Genomic DNA, 18700 nt, shown 5'->3' with positions numbered 1-18700 from the left:
CACGGCCGAGGGGCTCGTCGAGGTGACCGACATAGGTGGCCATGTCATCCTTAACATCGAAGCCGGTGCGGGCGACGACATCAACACCGTCCCCGCGACGGAAGGCTCGCGTGCACGTGGAAAAGAAGTTGGAGAAGTGTTGATTAAGGGCAGAGAATACTTCAATCTGGGTACCTATACCTTGGTTTCCAGGGCCTGTTAGCCGCCGCGTCTCTGTAGCCTGTGTATTCATCGTAACTTGTATAAATACCACTATACCTTGTCAATAATTGATCTCAAGTTGCTTCCTAAGTAGCGACAACCCACGAAGCGCGGCGTTGGCTTGCACTGTCTGCAGCGACTGGAGGATATATATCATGATTTATTGAAAAGGCCGGAGCCGGAGAAAAACCTGGCTTTTAACACGCAATTGCAGAAACTCCTCATAAAACAGAAGAGAGACAGGCTCGACGACATCAATATAGATACTAACAACCAGACATGGTGCCACATGAACCGTGCATCCACGTAGGGACTGTTGACAGTAGCACGGCGAGGGTGATCGCTGGGGAGACGACGTGCGACCTCACCGTCGCGAACGGTATGGTCATTACAGGTGTTAGCAGTAATGGGAGGCAGCGCGATCGATAGCAGAGCTCCGAATAATACAGACGCGCGCATCTCCGCAAATTGATTGGTGAACACGCTGGTCATCTTATGAAGATATCGATGCAGCAACGACCGTACAAAATGAGGGACAATAACAGAGAGCCAGGAAGCGGGAGAGAGGGTTTCTGCTCGGGATGGAAGCTTGGACCGTTAAATTTGTGTTGTTACTCCTCTTGATAGACAAGTCACTTGCACCATGATAGACAATAGCACGCGAGCGAACCCGACTGAGTTGCGCCCCCCAATGTTCCCTGGTGTTCCACGCATTGGCGCGACAATGTAAGTGGGCGGCTACGCATCTGCAGCAAATGAAGTAGCAATATCTGGCGCTTCATTGGGGAGGGGAGGGACCCTGAGTGCGTCAGCCCGTCGTTAGACCTTCAACGTTCGACATTCAACCGTCGCAACTTAGTGCAACCCGGACGCCCATCCTCCTATGCATACATGGGGCCGAATGGGTCGCGACGTCCCTCACACCGGTGCTTGACGAGTCTGCGATGGGTGGTCGTTATTCACACTCGAGGTACTCGAGGCATTCGCTCACCTCACCAAACATTGGTATTCAGTATTCTCTGATACGTTCAGTGTGTTCGCTCCATATGGTATCCGTATCAATCCATGCGTGCCTGCCTGGTATTCTGTCCTCGATCTGTGCCGCTCGCTACGCGCCATACAAGCTGACCTGTCGTACGGTGCTGCTATCTGAAGACCAGCAGACGAGACAAAATAACGCCTCTCCAGGGCCTACTCGAGTGCTGATGAAATATCCAATCGGAATGGGCCTTATTAGAGCCGCTGGAGTATCGACGTAGACATGTTCGCACCTGGTGGTAGAGCTGATGGAGGTGAACAAAGGTAGTGCCGCGGAGGTTCAAAAAGGAGCTTTAGATTGTTGAACGACCTAGATCCCGCGTTCCTCATCTGCGCAGAGCGTACATTGGGGCAATCATTGTTGCGAACATTTGCCCGGAGGCAGACGATCTGGCCACCATTCAATGATGTCCAAGATACAGAAGAGGATCTCCATAAACGGTTGCAGGAGATGAGGGCCACATATTTTGAGTAACGTAATGAAGAGGGTGCTTACCAAGTTCTGGAGAGGGGCAAAAAAAACTTCGGGATGGCGAGAAACGTTTGCCTCTTTCCCATCATCACAGAAAAGAGCCATTCGCCTAGCCTCACGCCTCCGAGTCTCTATCGCGTCAAAGCTGATTCTGAACGACGTTCATGTTGTTATGAGCATTGTCTGGAGAGCAAATCGGGCTGTACACAGTACAGTAGCGTCTGTAGGGTGTAGTGACGGTGCCGTCACGGTATTCATTGAAATTAGCGTACAAATTACGCGACTGGTCACTAGCGCGTGGCTGTGACGGACTAGAACACAAGACAAAGCCCTCGCGAACTGACATCTTCAACCGTGGCTCGCGTGCCAGTTTCATTGTTTCTATTCCTTATATAATCTCACTTTCCTCTCTGCCCTGACTTCCAACACTGTCACCACCATGGATCACCACGCTACGCCAGCCCCGCCGGTCTTGCGCAAGAGGTACGTCGGGCCGTACGCGCTTGGTGAATCGGAAATATTCTGGAGTGAACACTACACCTATCTCGCAAGGCAAGGCTATCAACTGCGTGATCGCTACCGCCCGGACTGGTCACCTTCGTGGCTGGGTACCGAGACAAACCCAGAGGACTGCGAAGATTCTGTCATAGCTTTGGTACGTCGCGTTCTCCTGACCTCGATACCCGCCACGCTCATATCCGACCGCAGAAGATGAACTCTATGGATGCTACTCGACAAGACGGCCTATGCGTGAGAATCAAACACGTGGAACGAGGTAAAAACGAGCGCAAGGTGGTATCCTATCTCAAGGACACTGTTGAGTCTGAGAACTATGTTCCGCTCGTGGAGTTCCTGCAGGACCCTTTGCTTCCCGACAAGGACTTCATGATTTCGCTGTATCTCCGTCCCTTCTACAATCCCGGGCTTACTAATGCGAGTCATATGGTCGACTTCGTAATGCAAACGCTGCAAGTGAGTGCTGATTTTTGGGCGCTTGCGGGTGGCTCAAGCATCGTATCTTTCCTCATCCGCAGTGTCTGGCTTTCTTACATGGTAAGCAAGTAGCGCACCGGTAAGTGGCACACGGTTAGTAAACCCTTCACTCTCGTTCTGACGTGTCGGCACAGAAACTGCTGCGCCGATAATATCATGATGGACGCCTCCTCTATGTATCCCATGGGGCATCATCCCGTCCGGCTCGAATGCGCTCGCGATGGAGTCTCCGAAGCCGTTCTCACGAACTGCATCCGTCGCCCAGTCAGATACTACTTCGTCGACTTCAGCCGGGCCTCGCGATTCAGGGAAGGCGAACTCCGCCCTTATGCGCGCGTCAGAGAGGACCTGGACAAGTGTCTCCCAGAATACAAGATGGCCATCAATGGGCGACTGGACACGTTCAAGGCGGACGTGTACCGCCTCGGCAAGCTGTACCAAACCACGTTTCTCGGCGCGCAGTATCTCAGAGCGGGCTGGCCGCTCGCGAGCCTGCAGACCCTGGTGACCGCGATGATGCATCCCCAGCCTGAAATGCGGCCCACGGCGTCCCGTGCGATTGAGATAGTGCAGTACGTCTTCCGCGAGGTAAATACGACGCCGTACATGGTTATGTGGACGACGCCGCAGCCGCCTGCGATTGCCTCACCTGTGGGCATGTGGTACACCCCGCTGAACGCGTCATGGCCGACAACCTCGTCACCGAGCTGGTAGGGCGGGCGTCTGCGGGTGCGTGCGTGCCCCAATCGCTTCTCACTGTTTGTCCTCCCCTTGTCTTTGTGCCGCCGTTATCGTACTGGAGTGCGTCGACGGTGCCCTCCATCACCAGCTAGCTGCGTTCCAATTCCTACGTTCCTTCGTAAGCACTTCGTTTAATGCTCCTTCATAAGTTATCACACAGAGCCGGCACTCTGTGTTCCTCTGTATTGATTAGTCCTTGCCTGATGCTGTATTTATGCTCTGCCGATAACTTGAATGCTATCATTTATGTACTTCTGTCCCCGAAGCTTGAAGCGACAACAAGCTCAACTGATACTGGTGCGTGGCTTTCTTCTTCCGGCTGGCTCGGAGGTGCTCCCTTGTGCACTGACGGACACCGCTGGCGGTGGACCGGCGGGATGTCTGCGCCGTGCCTCCCATGTGAGTCCTTGGGCTTGGGACGGCCGGGTGGATTGAAGGTATTGGTATACCACCGCGTTTGCGGCGACCCGGAGGGGAGTATGGTACGCGGACTGCTGCAGAGCTGCACCGTGCCTTCCGTGAGGGTCCTTGGGCTTGGGATACACGAGTGGTTTCAACTTGTCCGTATGCCAACATGCCTGCGGCGGCGCGGAGAGGAGTTTGCCATGCAAACGATGCAGAGTCGTAGCAGAGACGATACGGATTTGGACTCGGATGAATTGGGGAGCGCCTACACTCGTCGTCCAACATTCAACAAGTGTAATTTCGTAACTTGGTGCAATTCGTATCCGGATGCACGTCCTCCCATACATACACGGAGCAGTGACTCAACGGGTCGCTACGTCCCTCGCACACCGGTACTTGGCGAGTCGGCGCGGAGCGGTCATTCTCACTCTAGATAGTCGAGACTCATTCTGCGTTGCGTACTGGAAATCTCTGATACATTCAGTGTACACTCCAAGGGTATGCTATCAGTCCACTTAAGCCTGCATCTGTACCGCTCGCTAAGTGCCACACAAGCCCCCAAATTGTGTATGGGCCCTTCTCGATCTCGTACACCCAGCCGTGCACGCTCCGCCCCGCAGCCCACGCGTCCCTGATTGTCTGTGCTGCAGCGAGATTCGCGATCTGCACACGTCCGTGTGGGTGTCAAGTGCGAGCGCGGTGAGTGGGGCGAGCCAGCGCGCGGGGGACATTGTAGGTGGCTCCACGGAATGGGAGGCGGCGGCGCCCCCGCACTGGGTGTGCCCTGCGACGATGACGTAGGAGACGCGGAGGTGGTCGACGGCGTAGGTGAGCACCGCGAGCGCGTTCTCATCCATCGGGTGGAACACCAGGACAAGACCCGAAGCACATACGCGCACGTCCATATGTAGGAGCACACCGCTGACTCGATATCGATGATTTCGAACATCAGAACACGACGGACCGCAGAAAACCTAGAGCCAGCGCGCGCAGGTGTCCGCCGGGTTAGTTTCGCCCCTCAGCCCAGAATCGGAAGGATGCTTTTTTTCTCTTTTGCCCCCAAATATTGTCATAGAAATTTCGGTGGAGACTTGCGCTTGACGGGTGCTTTTGCCAGGTCTCGGAGGCGGTCAAAGCTGAAGCTCTCACCAGAGTTGGCTAGGAGACGCGTACTGCGTACGCCAGTCGGTACCCGTGTTAAGTGATTGACGGCCGCGGGGAATTGTGCGGGCGGTGCAGGGAACGACGGCGATACGCGGCCCATTTGAGTGCAGGCGATGGGACCATTTAACCGGAAAATCTGGCATTTGGAAGACTCGTGCAGTCCAAGGACCATGCAGCATTCGAGGGATCCAGATACGTACAAGCATGGAGCAGGAGCCAGAGTTCACGCACAAGACCATTGACCATTCGCCGACGTTGCCTTCTGAATCGATGCAGTTTTGGTGCGGCGGTGAGGAAGAGCTAAGTGGAGCACTGAATGTTAGCCTTCACGGGACATCCGTGGTGCCACCAAAGCCGAAGCCATCGAGTATGGGCTTCGTCCGTCAGATGTCCAAGGGCGACATTTCGGTCAGTTTGGTGATTGGAAAGAGCTGGGAGTATTGTCTATTACCGGGCCTACTGAAAATTTGTTGTATCTGCGAGCGCACAGTTCTGAAAAGCTGAGAATGTGTCATCGGAGTAGAGGGGTTGTAATTAATATTAATACTGAGCTGTCCACACGCTGAGCGACCTCGTCATGTCTGACGACATGGCCCACATGGTATCTGCTCTGCCTCTTCGGACGCCGATGAAACAGATGATCAGGCAATCAAAAGTTCTTCTTGAACTCGAACATCGATCGAAACCACTCATGTTCAGCAAGCTCTGCTGCACTGGGCCTGTCCTTCGGATCCATCTCTAATGCCGAGGCCATGAATGACTTGAAGAGCTCTACTTCTTCTGGGTACCATCGTTCCCTATAAATACTGTCCAATTTCTGCAGCAAAGTCGGCACCCCCGGGTAGTCCAGACTGGACATGAAAGTTCCTGCAAGAAGGTTGAGCAATCCGCCGACAGAATAAACAAGTTCAACCTACCGTCTGGTCCAAAGTACAGCCTAGAGTATTTTCCGCGAACGATCAGATCGGAAGGCATTGGTCCAAGACGGATCATCATGACGGTGAGTTGTTGAGAGGGCTCAGCTTCACTGTCCATCAAGCTTACAGGGAGGAAAGGATCCCCTGTGATCATTTCGTGAACCTGCGATGAAAGGGAGTTAGGTGCTAAGTACGAGTAGTTTGTAAGAGACTAAGCTCACAAGGCATCCTACGTTCCAAATATCAATTTTTGAGTCCCATCCAGCGCCGAGAAACACCTCCGGAGCTCGTAGAGCCGAAGGTTGGACCATGTCGGTGAAATGTTCGTCAATCTTGTCCGCCCAGCAAGCTGTACACGGTATCGAAAATCAGACGAGGGATCCAAGAGTATGCGCAATCTCGTATACTAACCAACACCCAAGTCAGTGATCTTCACCTTAAGCTTCGCCTGGCGCTGCACATCCTCAAACCGTACAGGGATCGGCTGTGACTTAACGTAGCTGAGAACCATTCCATCGGCATTGGTTACTGATGGATAGACAACGGGAGGTATATCGTCGATGGCCTCCTGGATAAAAGTTTCTACATCATCCAGTTCGATCAAGAAGTTATCTGGTTTCAAATCTGCACAAGTGAAAATTAGCTAAGAAGCCTAGAATGCACAGAAGAAAGGTACACATACCGGTATGAATGATGTTGCTCTGATGAAGATAATCCAAACCCAAGAGCACTTGTTGGATAATGTCCTTGACTACTACAGGGTGGAAACGACCCCCTCGGTAATACTGCGACAGCCACTGCACGGACTCTCCAAGAACTTCCGTGACAATACACAGATGCGACCCATACGGGCCAACGTGGTGAAAGCTGTCCAGTAGTCGCACTACACGAGAAAATCCTGGATGTTCCGGGTGAGAGCACGAAAGATGCTGCAGAAACGCCAGCTCATGTAGCTGCCTTGCGTCGGTTGCTTCTCCTGCATCTACGAATCAGGACCAAACAAGGGAAGGAGACACAGTTAATTACCTGTCAGTATTTTTATAGCCACATGTCGCTGTGATCTAGGCGTAAAGCAACAAGTTGATATCACCGGCCCAGGAGAGAAATAAGAACCTACTGAGGATCTTCCGCGAGCCACACAGTAGAGTATTGACCCCACCCCAACTTCCGCTTTATCACGTAACGTTCATCTAGAATGTCCCCCAGGTTGGTAGGGTGATAGCCTCCCGGCACGTAGTGCAATAACGATTCCTCGTCTGGAGGGCCTTGCAAAGTCTGAGAATCCGAAGTAATATTAGACGACGACATTCTGCGGAGGCAAAGACCAATCTCAAAAGCAGCAACTCGAGTGTTGACGAGAGGTGGCAGGGAACGATACCGCAGGAAAGCGAAACGCAGGAAACCGCGCATCTATGAGGTGGTGTGTCGGTGCTTCAGTTGTGGCACAGTTCAGTGGTTTTTTTTTTGATGGACCATGGTGAGAAATGTCTGCTAAGTAAAGCACTATGGGTCCACACATTCGGGTGACCCTTAGTTAACCCCATATAAGGAATGCGGCCGATATATATGTTATATTCTCACCGCTTAGTCCATTCCACCCGAGTCTTCCCTGACCAGCCCTGGTATCCATTAGCAGTAGCAACGGTAAAGAGATTCCTGCGCACGATACAACTTGTATTCCCCCGATAACTAACCGGACTACAATTTGACGGTGTTATGCCATTAAGCCCTAACCTAGGTTTCCCGCTGGTAGGCAAAAACGTCATAGTTTGGTTGCAGCAGTTTCGCCAGCACATATTCGCCACGGCTCTGTGAGCGCAGTTGGATCTCTACGCCGGCGCTTGGCGAGCCCTACTATCGCAGCAGCAGCAGCCGTTCTGTTTTCACGTTATCACGTGCAACTCGTCGCGAAATGGTTAGGTATTCTGCACCGCGAAATGTACGAATTAATCAGCTGATGCAGATCGATGTGAGTGCCGCCCATTGCAATTGGTCGAAGGTCGGGGGACCCAGATTCGTCTAGATGGATACATAAAAGGGACTGAAGTACACGAGCGTACACAAAGCCACATACCTCTGTGGCGGCGCGCGCAGTGTCTGCTCATACTTCCTCCGGGTTTTCCAGCTTTCAAATACTCAGAATATCGTGTAGGTGCGTCCAACGTCTTGACACGAATGTCTTGACACGAATACGTCACCCGTTCAACGCCCGCAGATCATTTCGACTCCATTTCGTCGTGCTGCCCTCCGGCCTCGGAAAGTTGTTTGTCCACCATCTACTGGCGGTCACCGTCGCTGATGATGCTATACGAACCATCAGTATTTCAAAAAGGCGACGGAGTCCGCGGAGCCGAGATTCCTTTTCTTACAACAACTTCCTACCGTCCGACTCCTCTTCACGGCGGTCATGGCCTATCATCATTACAAGGTGATTCTGATCTTCTGTCCTTAGTGTCTGATGCGGATGGCGGACCTTCCATTTGATTTGTGATGACTTCTCGATAGTGTTTGGGAAATCCGAGCAGGGTGCGAAACCCAGCTGACTCGAGGTGACTTTCTGTGGCGGGGAGTCAACGGCGAGTTCCGAAGGCGCAGCGATCTAACGACAAGCCGGGTTCGATAACCCTCCGCCTCAAGATCGCCTCCCCGGAGAATAAAACACGTTTAATTTTCTCGGGATGTCTCCATTTGATAAGCTGCATATCTGAACTTTTACTGGAGCTCACTATTGTCGTAGGCTCGCCCAGCAAAGCCCAATTTCACCTTCTGGCGTGATAAGTGTTCGCGGATGTCGTGATGTCTGCATTCGTGATATCTCAAAATGGGGTGCCCACGGGGCACTTTTGTTATTGCCCTCGTTCCGCACCATCGGCGGCGAAACCACGTTCTGGTAGATGTGGTGAATATTCTGATACTTCGATGCTGCTGACATGCTCGTTCCTGTGGCCAAGATCCACCAAAAGTCATCCTAAAAGCACACTCTCCACACTGTACATCGCATGCGGTGAGGCTTCGAGCCACGGATTTTGATACTCATTGCGCGGTGTTGACATGCTTCCGCAGGCTTTATTCATATAGATCCTGACTGTATCAGAGTCACGGAACCATGCCAAGGCTCTGAATGGTTCCGGTGATCGGTAGCGACCTGGTCAAGATTTAATATCTACCTGCGTGTCTGAGTTCGTATGCCCTGTTTTTGACCGACAATCTCATGAACAAGCTTCGTGAGCATCTCTGAGCTGCAGCTTATTGTTCATTTGCTGATATGTTCTTTACTGATGTTCCGATGAGACTAGGAGCACGGATCTGTTCATTTCAATCATAGAATCAAGGAAGGAATCCGAGAAAGTCATCTGTTCAAGCTTGAGAAGGGAGGTAGGTAGGTAAATTATCGGCGTTGGTCCCATTCTGGAAGGTGATTCGACGACATGTTGACGGCGGCAGAAGTTATCCCAGATATAAAAGCCGCCAGCACTGGCCCAGTAGACCACATCGTTTTGCCAATCGCCCACTCATCCACGATCACTCTCAATCATGGCAGTCAGGCACGGTATCGTTGTCTCTATTCGTCTGGCGCAGAATATATTTCTCGCATCAAAGCCAGAGGTCGAGGAGTTTGTGAGGAGAGACATTCGGAAGGATGTTCACCTGAATTTATTCCTGGATAAGAATCCAGGGGAGTTTTCCATCATTGTTGAGTACGGTCCCTCTTTTACTCTTAGCATTGGCATGCTAACTGTATGTAAATTGAAGATCTGCTGCCCCCCACAAGGGAGATGCGTCCGGATACCCCTTGACCTCGAAAGACAAGGGCTTACACTCGACCGTCGCCGTCCAAAAGAAGACTGGGAAGGACCAACCGGAAGTGCACGTAGTCACTCTTCGCGTGCCTCATGACGAAGCTGAATACTCTAAAGCCGATGAGTATATATTTTAGTCTTGTTGGCTGCTCGCTTACTGACAAACCGTCATTAGTGGCGAGGGTCAAGGAAGTTAACGCGCAGGTCTTACAGTTTCACGCGGCTCAGTCGGCCCGGTGATACTGTCACTATTCCACCAGCAGCTAGTAGTACTAGCTGCTGGTGGAATAGTGACAGATGATATGTTGGAATGCAAAGAGGATCGTGTACTGCACTCTACTGCTTTGTACTTCGTCTGGAAATGACTCCCCACGAAAATGTTTGTTTGCCCTGTATAGATATTGGTGACCGTGACTCTACAAATGCAAAGGACATTGTGATCGAGCCATTGAGCTCTTCACCGACGACCACGAGAAGCTCTCAAGGTTGTTGTTAAACTATTCTCGTTTGTAGGAAGGGTACCACGGGCATAGACAATTAACGCCTTACGCGTTGAAGGCGGGATATTACCACCCTGGAAATGACTTTGAACGGCAGCTCGAGCACGCCTTTGACCATCAGGCGAAGCGGCTGCACGGAAACACTACGGTCTGTGGCGGCATCGACGTCGACGGTACACCTAGGGTTTAAGAAAGGAGGACAATACTTAGAGATTTATCCCTGGAATGGCAAGTGAGAACTACTCCCCTTGTGGAACCACGGAAATGTGGACCCTCAAGCGCACACAAAAAATACGAGTCTCTACTTGAGCCAAATGCGGCCCACGGACTTTGCCAAGTCGTCCTTCCAATTTCAAGTGTGACCACCCACATCGCTGAGTCCTCCACCGGCGTTGTGTCAAACCTGGAAATGTTGATTCCTCTTGGTACACCAGTGCCATCATCTCTAGGCCGCAATGCGTTGTTTGCATCTGTTTGCCGGCAGCTTCAGAATTCAACATGTGCAAATTAAACGTCACCGCGTCACATCTGGTCTGTCACGGTGGCGACTCGGAATTTCCTACGATAACTCACTTTCTACTTGGGTATTCTGTTGCGATACGGTTTGTCTGGATTGTCGACGTGGTCTCTGCTGTTGTACATCCTTCTGCTCCAAGTGTTAAGTTGTCGATGAATGGTGCGCTTTGTGTCTCGGTGCTTTGTGCTGGACTCTCGTGTCTTGGGTCAAAGTCTCGAAGACACTCTGACGTTCTGCACTCGTGGAAAACCACTGCCCGAGAAGGCGGCGCGTTTGGTCGCGGTACACCTTCCCACTATCTGTCGTTGCTTTACGGGACTCCTCATATGTGACGCTATCGGAGGTGCAGTCAAGTATCGCAAAAAGCTTGCAATTCAAGTGGCCTTGTTATGTCAGTCCGTACGTTCACTCTTGTAGGAACAAAGCGTTATGATCTTCGGAGCGTTTATCAACTGTGGGACCTCTTGGACGCGCAGCACCCGGTTTGGCCACACCAGTGGCTTTGTATCCATTTTCTATATCATCTCACATCCATACTGACATCCGCCTATCACCGTGATGGCTTTGTCCAACATTCCGCCCTCACACCATCTCTCCTCGAACGAGGAAGTCCGGAGATATGCCAAGTCGACCAAGGAAGGGATCTACCCGCTGTCGGAATCTGAGGTTGAGTGGAGAGACCGGTACGCATTCCTTGAAAGAAATGGGCTTCAATTACAACCACGCTACCATCTGGAGTGGCGCCCTTCGTGGCTGGAGACGGGGGAGAGCGCAGGGTATTGCGAGGATTCAGCTGAGTCATGGGTACGTGGTGCTCTTCTGTTCAATTGCCAACATCTTCGTACGTTACTCCAGAACCCAGACACAATGGATGCCACTCAACTCGGTGAGCCCTTCGAGATGTTGTCGATCAAGTCCGTGAAACGGAAGTGGCCCGAATTCGCAATTGCTTCGCAGTTGTCCAACTTTGCAACGGACCCTAGTAATCACTGCGTTCCTATCCAGATGCTTCTGGATGATCCTCTCTATCCTCACAAAGTCCTAATGGTCACGCCGTATCTCCATCCTTTTAACGAGCCCGAGCTTTCATTAGTGCATGATGTGATGGATTTCGTGAAGCAGACACTCGAAGTGAGTCGCGTTGCACTTTCCTTGCGAGCAATAAAGCCTGACAGACGCATCTTTCCTCATTCCTGTTTTACAGGGTCTACGTTTTCTCCACGATCATAATATTGCGTACCGGTAGGGAAAGCCACAATGTTACCACCTAAGCTCGACATACTGACACTATGATAAAGGGACTGCAACTCCAGAAGCATCATGATGGATGCCCGTTCTCTATATCCACAAGGCCACCATCCGATCAACATCAACAGTGTTCGCAGCGGATTCGATAAAGCCCTTCATTATGATCGTCTGCACCACCCAGTCAAATATTACTTCGCTAACCTAAGCAAGGCCAGGCAGTTCCAACCCGGCAGGAAGCCGTACGTGGTTTACAAAGGGGGCGAGGACATATGGCTACCAGAATGGTCCTCTAAGCTACCGTACGACGCCTTCAAAGCCGATGTTTACCACCTGGGTTCACTGTTCGAGAGTGCCTTTCTTCGCGCTGACGAGGATTTGCAGTGTCCAGATTTGCGCGAGTTCCTCGAATACTTCAAGTTCCTCGTGACTGCGATGACGTATCGCCAGCCCAAGGAGCGCATCACAGCGTCCTACGCACTCTTCATGGCCGAGAAGATCACCTCCCTTATACCCGAAGAGCATATGAGCATGACTCTCTGGAAAACACCTATTTTACGATCTCTGCACAGAACTGGCTAGACGAATACGGTATCATTCTCTACCATGACACTCCTTGTTCGTATGCTTGTATTCGTTCTCCATAGCTAATGCCATTTACGCATACTCCCATCGTTGAAGCCCACCTCTGCCACTCGGTCGCTGGATCAACCCACCGGAACCAGTGCGAGCAGCGATTTGTATGCTTCCACTCAAAGCGTGTCTTCCGACGTTTGACGCTACCGTCTGTTCGCGGAGAATAACCGGGAGCTGTCAAGGAGCCGGTGCACGGATGCTGTGCCACGGAACCAATATCAATAAGCACAATGAGGTAGAAGGTGCGCCTCGCCTTGCCGTTCTGAACGTTGTCTCCATGCGCAGTTCGTACCATACGACAACCTGTCCGGGGGTGGGGAGATCTATGCACTCAATGGGGTGTCTCTGGCGTTCGCCCTGCATGAGCAGGACCATTTATGTTGGTAGCACGGAGCTTCGAGCTACTACCCGGAAGTACTACTAGTCGGCGCGGGAAGTCAAGAATGACGGCTAGCTGAATGAAATTTACGATGGCCCGGAGCCGCGAAATTGCCAAAGTCTCCGCTTAAATGCTGGGAGCTGGGCGTGCATACTCTGGGTGAGGATGAATGCCAGGACGCGGTTTATGTGCAGCGTGCGGCGCGCAGAGCGCCTTCGGTTAACAACCAACAAAGTAGGAGTCAACTATGATCGAAGACCTACGTGCTCAGGTTGAAAGTCGCATAAGGGCTGGGCGAGCACATACCTCGGTCGGTGGACAGACCTTGAAGAAAACAGTGCCATACTCCACGTAAACCGTCAGCGCACTTCCATATAATTTACAGAATTGTTGAGACGTGGAACGAGAGGACAGGTAAAACTGTATGACACAGCCATGCGTGTATTCCAGGATACATGTGATCGTACTCGGTCTCGAATCCCGACGGCTTTAGTACTTTAGTACAGGAAGTGGGTAAAATAAGGACCCCGGCATACGCTGCAACATGTCCGATCCGGATGCGGGTAGAAGTGACCCCCAAATCCGGCCAACGTCCGAGACTAAGTGCGGGTAGAACAGGCCAAATCCTGGCACTCCACCCGATCCACTGTGCGGACATAGTTGGACCGTCGCCAGCATGTCCGATCCGGTAGTGCGGACATTTTTGGACGGCCGGGGACAACCTCCAAGCGCCTTCTCAGAGTAAGTGAATGCCCATATCCTTAACAAGCATTACGCGTTCTGACCGGGATCTTCAAGTTCATGCTTCGCGTCCACTGTCCCTCGGTACGTGGCTGTCGCTGAGTCCGAGTCAGTATGTTTTCCGCTCGCGCATTCAGGTTGAGCCAGCAAGTCTACTACTCTTGTAGTGTTCAGCATTTGAGGTGAGTAGGTTACCTCTCACCCTCAGGACTGATATACAATGACAAACCCATTCTCTTATAGTGTCGTAGCATGTTCTGCGTGTCCTGGATGATTTTTGCGCTTTTTTTGTAAATTTTTGCCATTTTTAGAGGTTATATCGGCCGTGCGGGTATAAATGGACCAAATTTGGCTAACCCGATCCGTTGTGCGGGTATTTGGGCCCAAATGGTGTGCGGACATAAGGGCCAAAATTCGGGGATTTTGGATCGGACATATTCGACCATATGCCGGGGTCCTGTAAAATACTCCAACGCGTTGTTTGCACCTATTTGCAGCCAACAGCGGAATTCAACAATGGCAAGTGAGAAGAACTACTCCCCATCCAGGGATAAATCTAAGTATTGTCCTCCTTCCTTAAACCTTAGGTTGGCGTCGACGTCGATGCCACCGCAGACTCTCCGCCGTAGAAATGAAAAGGCGCCCAATTCTGGAATCAATCGTGAAATTCAGGAACCACTGGTCTAGTAAAAACTTACAGCTGAAGCCTGCAATGTTTCTTGGCCGCAGCTCTTCGTACTCATGCGAATCGCATCCCACCTTGTCTAGCAAAGTATTTCCAAACGCTTCGTCTCTCTCTGCCCCGGAGTCCACCTCCCGCACAGGTGCCCTCGCGGCTGCCATAGAGGATGCTGCCGTGGTTGTCGAATATCCAGAAGAACCTATCGGCATTCCAGCTGCACTGTTACCCATGGATGTCCCAGCTTTCATGGAGGTTCACATCGGGGACGAGATTGGACCACAGGGGCGTTACGCTATAGTCCGCAAGTTGGGATATGGATCATTCTCAAGCGTTTGGCTCGCTCGTGATATTCAGTACGTGTGCTGTAGGGCTACAGGTAAATCTCCACTCATTGTCACTGATTTCTCTTGTGTTGGACAGATCTGCACCCTCTAAGTATGTGGCTATCAAGGTCCTCACAAGGCAGGCTACAAGGCTCGTTCATACGGGGATCATTAGAGAGGCACGCATTCTTGAATATATCGGTCTTCGCTCCAAGTTCAGGCATGGTGGGGACAAATGTATTAAGCTCTACGACACCTTCGTCTGTGAGACGGCAAGGAACGATACTGGTCCACACCAATGCTTAGTTACAGAAGTTCTCGGGATGGATCTCAATCACTTCCGCGATCGGTATCCGGGGAGAGCTCTACCATTGCCAGTATTGAAGCTTTTCTTGCAACATCTTCTGACCAGCTTAGACTTCATACATTTTGGGTGTACACTGACGCATACGGGTGAGCAAGGATAACTCTATCAATGTCGGAGATGCTCAAGCGCGATCGTAGATTTGAGGCCCGACAACGTCATGCTCGCCGCTCCGTTTTCGGACGAGCAGATCATGCGAATCCTGAAGGAGGACCCTCCTGAGTACTATCCTCCCGTGTTAGTTTTGGGCCGCGAAGTACGACCCATAGTCAGCCAGCCACTGCCAGCGCTGCAGGTGCCCATGGATCAACTGGTTTTCAAGCTCGCCGACTTCGGGCATGGTGAGACTGGCGCTTTTAGGTTGCAGCACTACTCATTCAGCCGTGTCGACAGCCCAAATCTGCGAGGAGGAAGTGACGAATGATGTCAGTCCTCGAGCGTTCCGTGCCCCGGAAGTTATTTTGCAGTGCGGATGGAACTTCAAGGTCGATGTGTGGGCCGTCGGGTGCCTGGTGTGTCGCAATCACGGTCTCTCGTCGGCCATGCTTTTTCTTGAACGATCATCTCCTTTAGACGTTCGAGTTGTTGACTGGGTCGCAGCTGTTTACCCCCGAAGGCAACGCTGCCGAAGGCATCACTGCGGACGACGATCACCTGCTTCGCATCATGAAAATCCAAGGACGCCCGTTCCCCACGGAATTCCTGGCTGAGTCCCATAATCGAGACCAATTTCTGAATGCCGACGGTGAGGGCTGCCCTGTACGGTTTACCGCTGGATGCGCTGACGCTGGCGTCCACGCAGGTACACTGATTCGTATGCCCTCAAAGAGCGATCCTAGGACGATCGCTGAATGCATACGCGACTCAAAGACTATGGGGGACTCTCGCGAGCTGGTGAATGCTGCAGCGTTCATCGAGAGATGTCTGCAGTACGTCCCTGAGGATAGGCCGGACCCCATTGAACTCTTGGAGGATCCATGGCTCCAGGGATGATTAATCGGCAGCGGGTACGTCGAGTATCGTTGTGTGCTTCGCCGTCTCTGTGTCAGTAGCGCTAGATTGGCTGGGAACGTTTGAACTGTAACCCCTGCTTTCAGGAAACTACTGTGTTTTTTCAAGCTCCATGTGCACCCAGTACATCTGCAGGGTCGTCTTTCCCTACGACACACTCGCGTCGCACCTCGCTGCATTGCCGGGAAGCGTTAGAAGCATGGTGTGAACAACGCTGGCGTGGGCGTGCGCCCCGGCATGGCGTTCAACGGAGTGCAACTGACGCACACTGCGGGTCTGAATGGGGCGCTGCTGGACGACGGTGCGCAGGCGCGAATGCCGGAGGAGGCAACTGGCCGCCGGGAGTGCGAAGACAGTTGATTCACTGAGCCCCATTCTTCGCATCAGCTATTTTTCCATCTTACTCTGCGAGGCTTTATATGTGTGCGATCCCGAGTATACAATACAGGGAAGAATGATTGGCTCTACAGGGATGTGATCCTGCACGTCCGCAAACTCTCGAAATAGGCTATACGGTCGGCGTAATTATCAACAACATTTAGAAATGGTTCGTTGAAGGCTAAACAGATTGACATCACAGGCTTGTCAGACGGGCGAGACGACGTAATCACAAGGTTTGACGCAGATGTGGTACACCTGAGTGCTTTGAGTGGCTCCTCTCTTGAATCGCATATTTCCGGATCTCATCAGCTAATAGGCTACATGAAACATGCTCCCTGCCTCCGTGCGTACTGTCTTGGACCTCAAGAATGCTATAGAGCGGATATATGGACGACGAAGATGAGAGCTGTCTCCTCATGAGGGTATGTCTCTCCCTTCCCCACCAAACTTCATTTCAAGACGTACCTGAGCGATGATATCTGAATCTAGACTCTCTTAAAAGAACTTGCCGCGATCTATGAAGATGACGAGCATTGGAGCGGTGTGTTGGATGAGCCGTTTAAGCTCACCACTCAACCCGGTTGCGAATTCTCATGGTGATATTCTACCCAGTTCCAACGAAGGAACAAATAACAAGGATGGTACACCCCGATGCCACCGGCCAGGGCCAACTTACGGAACGGCTCAAGAAGTGGTTCGAAAACGGCGCCGTCTCAGGCTTCGGGGATGCACAGGAGACCAAAGTTCATGCGAATGTCCGGGATGCACGCGAAATTCCTGCCTCGGAATTTAGTGTTTCACCGAATCTTATCGAGCAGGTTGAAAAATGCTGGGGTGACCATGTTGTTTCCGGCTCCGTGCGCGTCGAACCGTACGAGATCCATGTGTATGGCCCTGGGGGCCAGTTGAAGGCCCACAGGGATACATCGGAGACGAACCTTGTTGGCACCTTCCTCGTTGGCCTTGGCGACACAACCAAAAAGGGTCGTCTCTTCATCGGCGAGCAGATTTACAATCCCGTCGAGTACGATGGACATAAGGCGATACCAGGTAGTTGGATTGCCTTGCACCCCAACGTCAAACACAAAGTCGCGAAGATTCAGGACGGATACCGAGCTGTAATCGCATTCAAGTTCTTCTGTAAGGAAAAAGACGGGATGCGGACATCCGTTGTACGCAAGAAGATGGAAAATATCTTGTAGAGGATGCAGGCCCCGTATAGCCTGCTCCTCGCGCATGAGTACTGCACTGGAACCACGGTGCTCAGTGGCTTAGACAATATCTTGAACGAGGCCACTCACACGATTGCTCTGAAGAACTTGAACAGTCACTTCCTCCCGGTGCTCACGAAGGTCAGAGCCAAAGCATATTTCGTGGATGACATGAATGAGGTCGTGGCCGATGCCAAAGTTTATCCCTTCACTCAGGCCCATGTTGAATTGCTGCTAAAGAAGGTGAAACAGAAGGCCTCAACTCGTTACGAGTTTGAGAGCGACTCCCAGCGACGAGGATGAAGACAAACCAAATTCAGGCTCGAACTCTGCAGAAACTGAATGGCTGGTCAACGCGACAGACATTCCTTTCTATTCGGTTGCTTTCTACAAGACTGCGGTCACCTGGACACACGGCGTTGAGGAGGAGGGTGTCGAATACATGGGCAACGCAGTCAAACCATACTATGCGGAACGTGGCATCTACTTTTCCTACGCCATGGTCGTACTTCCGGATGCTGCGAGGACAGAAGGCTCGAGATGAAGATGGAAACGATGGTGTTTCAGGTTCGTATCAGAAGCGTCCCGAACCATTCCATTTATGAGCTATGCAGTTACGCAGACAGCCTGAACATGGCCTCGCCTAAAATGACCTGGCGCTCTACAATCTCATGCACGGATCTCCAGAGTCCCTTCAACTTTTAGATAAATCTGGCCTTCCTTTGACCCAAATTTGCAGAACTAGCAGTCGCTGTGGCACGGTGCCACAGAGTCAAATCTCGCTTACTATTTTGTGAAAATTGAAGCAATGATTGACAATAACGGCCCCGGCGCCGCCAACGCACCTTCATGGAGGTCCATAGGTTGACCAGAGCGAACATGGTCCTTGAACACCACCAAGACATCGACGTCCGAGCCTTCTCTCGCACGACCACGAGTAATAGATCCGAAAGTCCCAGCCCACTGAATATATTCCTCA

The 18700-nt window shown here is 51.8% G+C and overlaps 6 protein-coding genes across 6 annotated transcripts; 5 read left to right on the top strand and 1 right to left on the bottom strand.

Annotated features, from left to right (window-relative positions):
• Positions 1-2150: 2150 nt before the first annotated feature.
• Positions 2151-3418, top strand: SCP_1000460 (predicted protein; the record flags this gene model as incomplete). Its single annotated transcript, XM_027761916.1, has 4 exons — positions 2151-2366; positions 2420-2683; positions 2746-2783; positions 2839-3418. The coding sequence occupies 4 exons, from the start codon at positions 2151-2153 to the stop codon at positions 3416-3418; spliced, it is 1098 nt and encodes a 365-aa protein (XP_027617717.1).
• Positions 3419-5663: 2245 nt separating this feature from the next.
• On the bottom strand, positions 5664-7341 carry SCP_1000450 (Serine/threonine-protein kinase SRPK; the record flags this gene model as incomplete). The annotated part of the gene is made up of 7 exons (XM_027761915.1): positions 5664-5881; positions 5932-6094; positions 6153-6280; positions 6343-6555; positions 6614-6907; positions 6958-6992; positions 7049-7341. The coding sequence occupies 7 exons, from the start codon at positions 7339-7341 to the stop codon at positions 5664-5666; spliced, it is 1344 nt and encodes a 447-aa protein (XP_027617716.1).
• A 2124-nt stretch (positions 7342-9465) lies between these two features.
• Positions 9466-9928, top strand: SCP_1000440 (hypothetical protein; the record flags this gene model as incomplete). Its single annotated transcript, XM_027761914.1, has 3 exons — positions 9466-9629; positions 9685-9855; positions 9907-9928. 3 exons carry the CDS (start codon positions 9466-9468, stop codon positions 9926-9928), a joined length of 357 nt encoding a protein of 118 aa, XP_027617715.1.
• A 1378-nt stretch (positions 9929-11306) lies between these two features.
• SCP_1000430 (predicted protein) lies at positions 11307-12575 on the top strand (the record flags this gene model as incomplete). Its single annotated transcript, XM_027761913.1, has 4 exons — positions 11307-11552; positions 11604-11879; positions 11953-11990; positions 12047-12575. 4 exons carry the CDS (start codon positions 11307-11309, stop codon positions 12573-12575), a joined length of 1089 nt encoding a protein of 362 aa, XP_027617714.1.
• Positions 12576-14461: 1886 nt separating this feature from the next.
• SCP_1000420 (kinase-like protein) lies at positions 14462-16111 on the top strand (the record flags this gene model as incomplete). Its single annotated transcript, XM_027761912.1, has 6 exons — positions 14462-14784; positions 14852-15207; positions 15259-15459; positions 15512-15630; positions 15692-15863; positions 15921-16111. 6 exons carry the CDS (start codon positions 14462-14464, stop codon positions 16109-16111), a joined length of 1362 nt encoding a protein of 453 aa, XP_027617713.1.
• Positions 16112-16896: 785 nt separating this feature from the next.
• SCP_1000410 (hypothetical protein) lies at positions 16897-17712 on the top strand (the record flags this gene model as incomplete). Its single annotated transcript, XM_027761911.1, has 3 exons — positions 16897-16932; positions 17000-17051; positions 17123-17712. 3 exons carry the CDS (start codon positions 16897-16899, stop codon positions 17710-17712), a joined length of 678 nt encoding a protein of 225 aa, XP_027617712.1.
• Positions 17713-18700: the final 988 nt, after the last annotated feature.

This window comes from Sparassis crispa, assembly GCF_003851025.1.
Source record: "Sparassis crispa DNA, contig_000009F, whole genome shotgun sequence".
NCBI lineage: Eukaryota > Fungi > Basidiomycota > Agaricomycetes > Polyporales > Sparassidaceae > Sparassis > Sparassis crispa.
The sequence above is the reverse complement of the archived record's forward strand: the minus strand, read 5'-3'. Positions and strand labels throughout refer to the sequence as shown.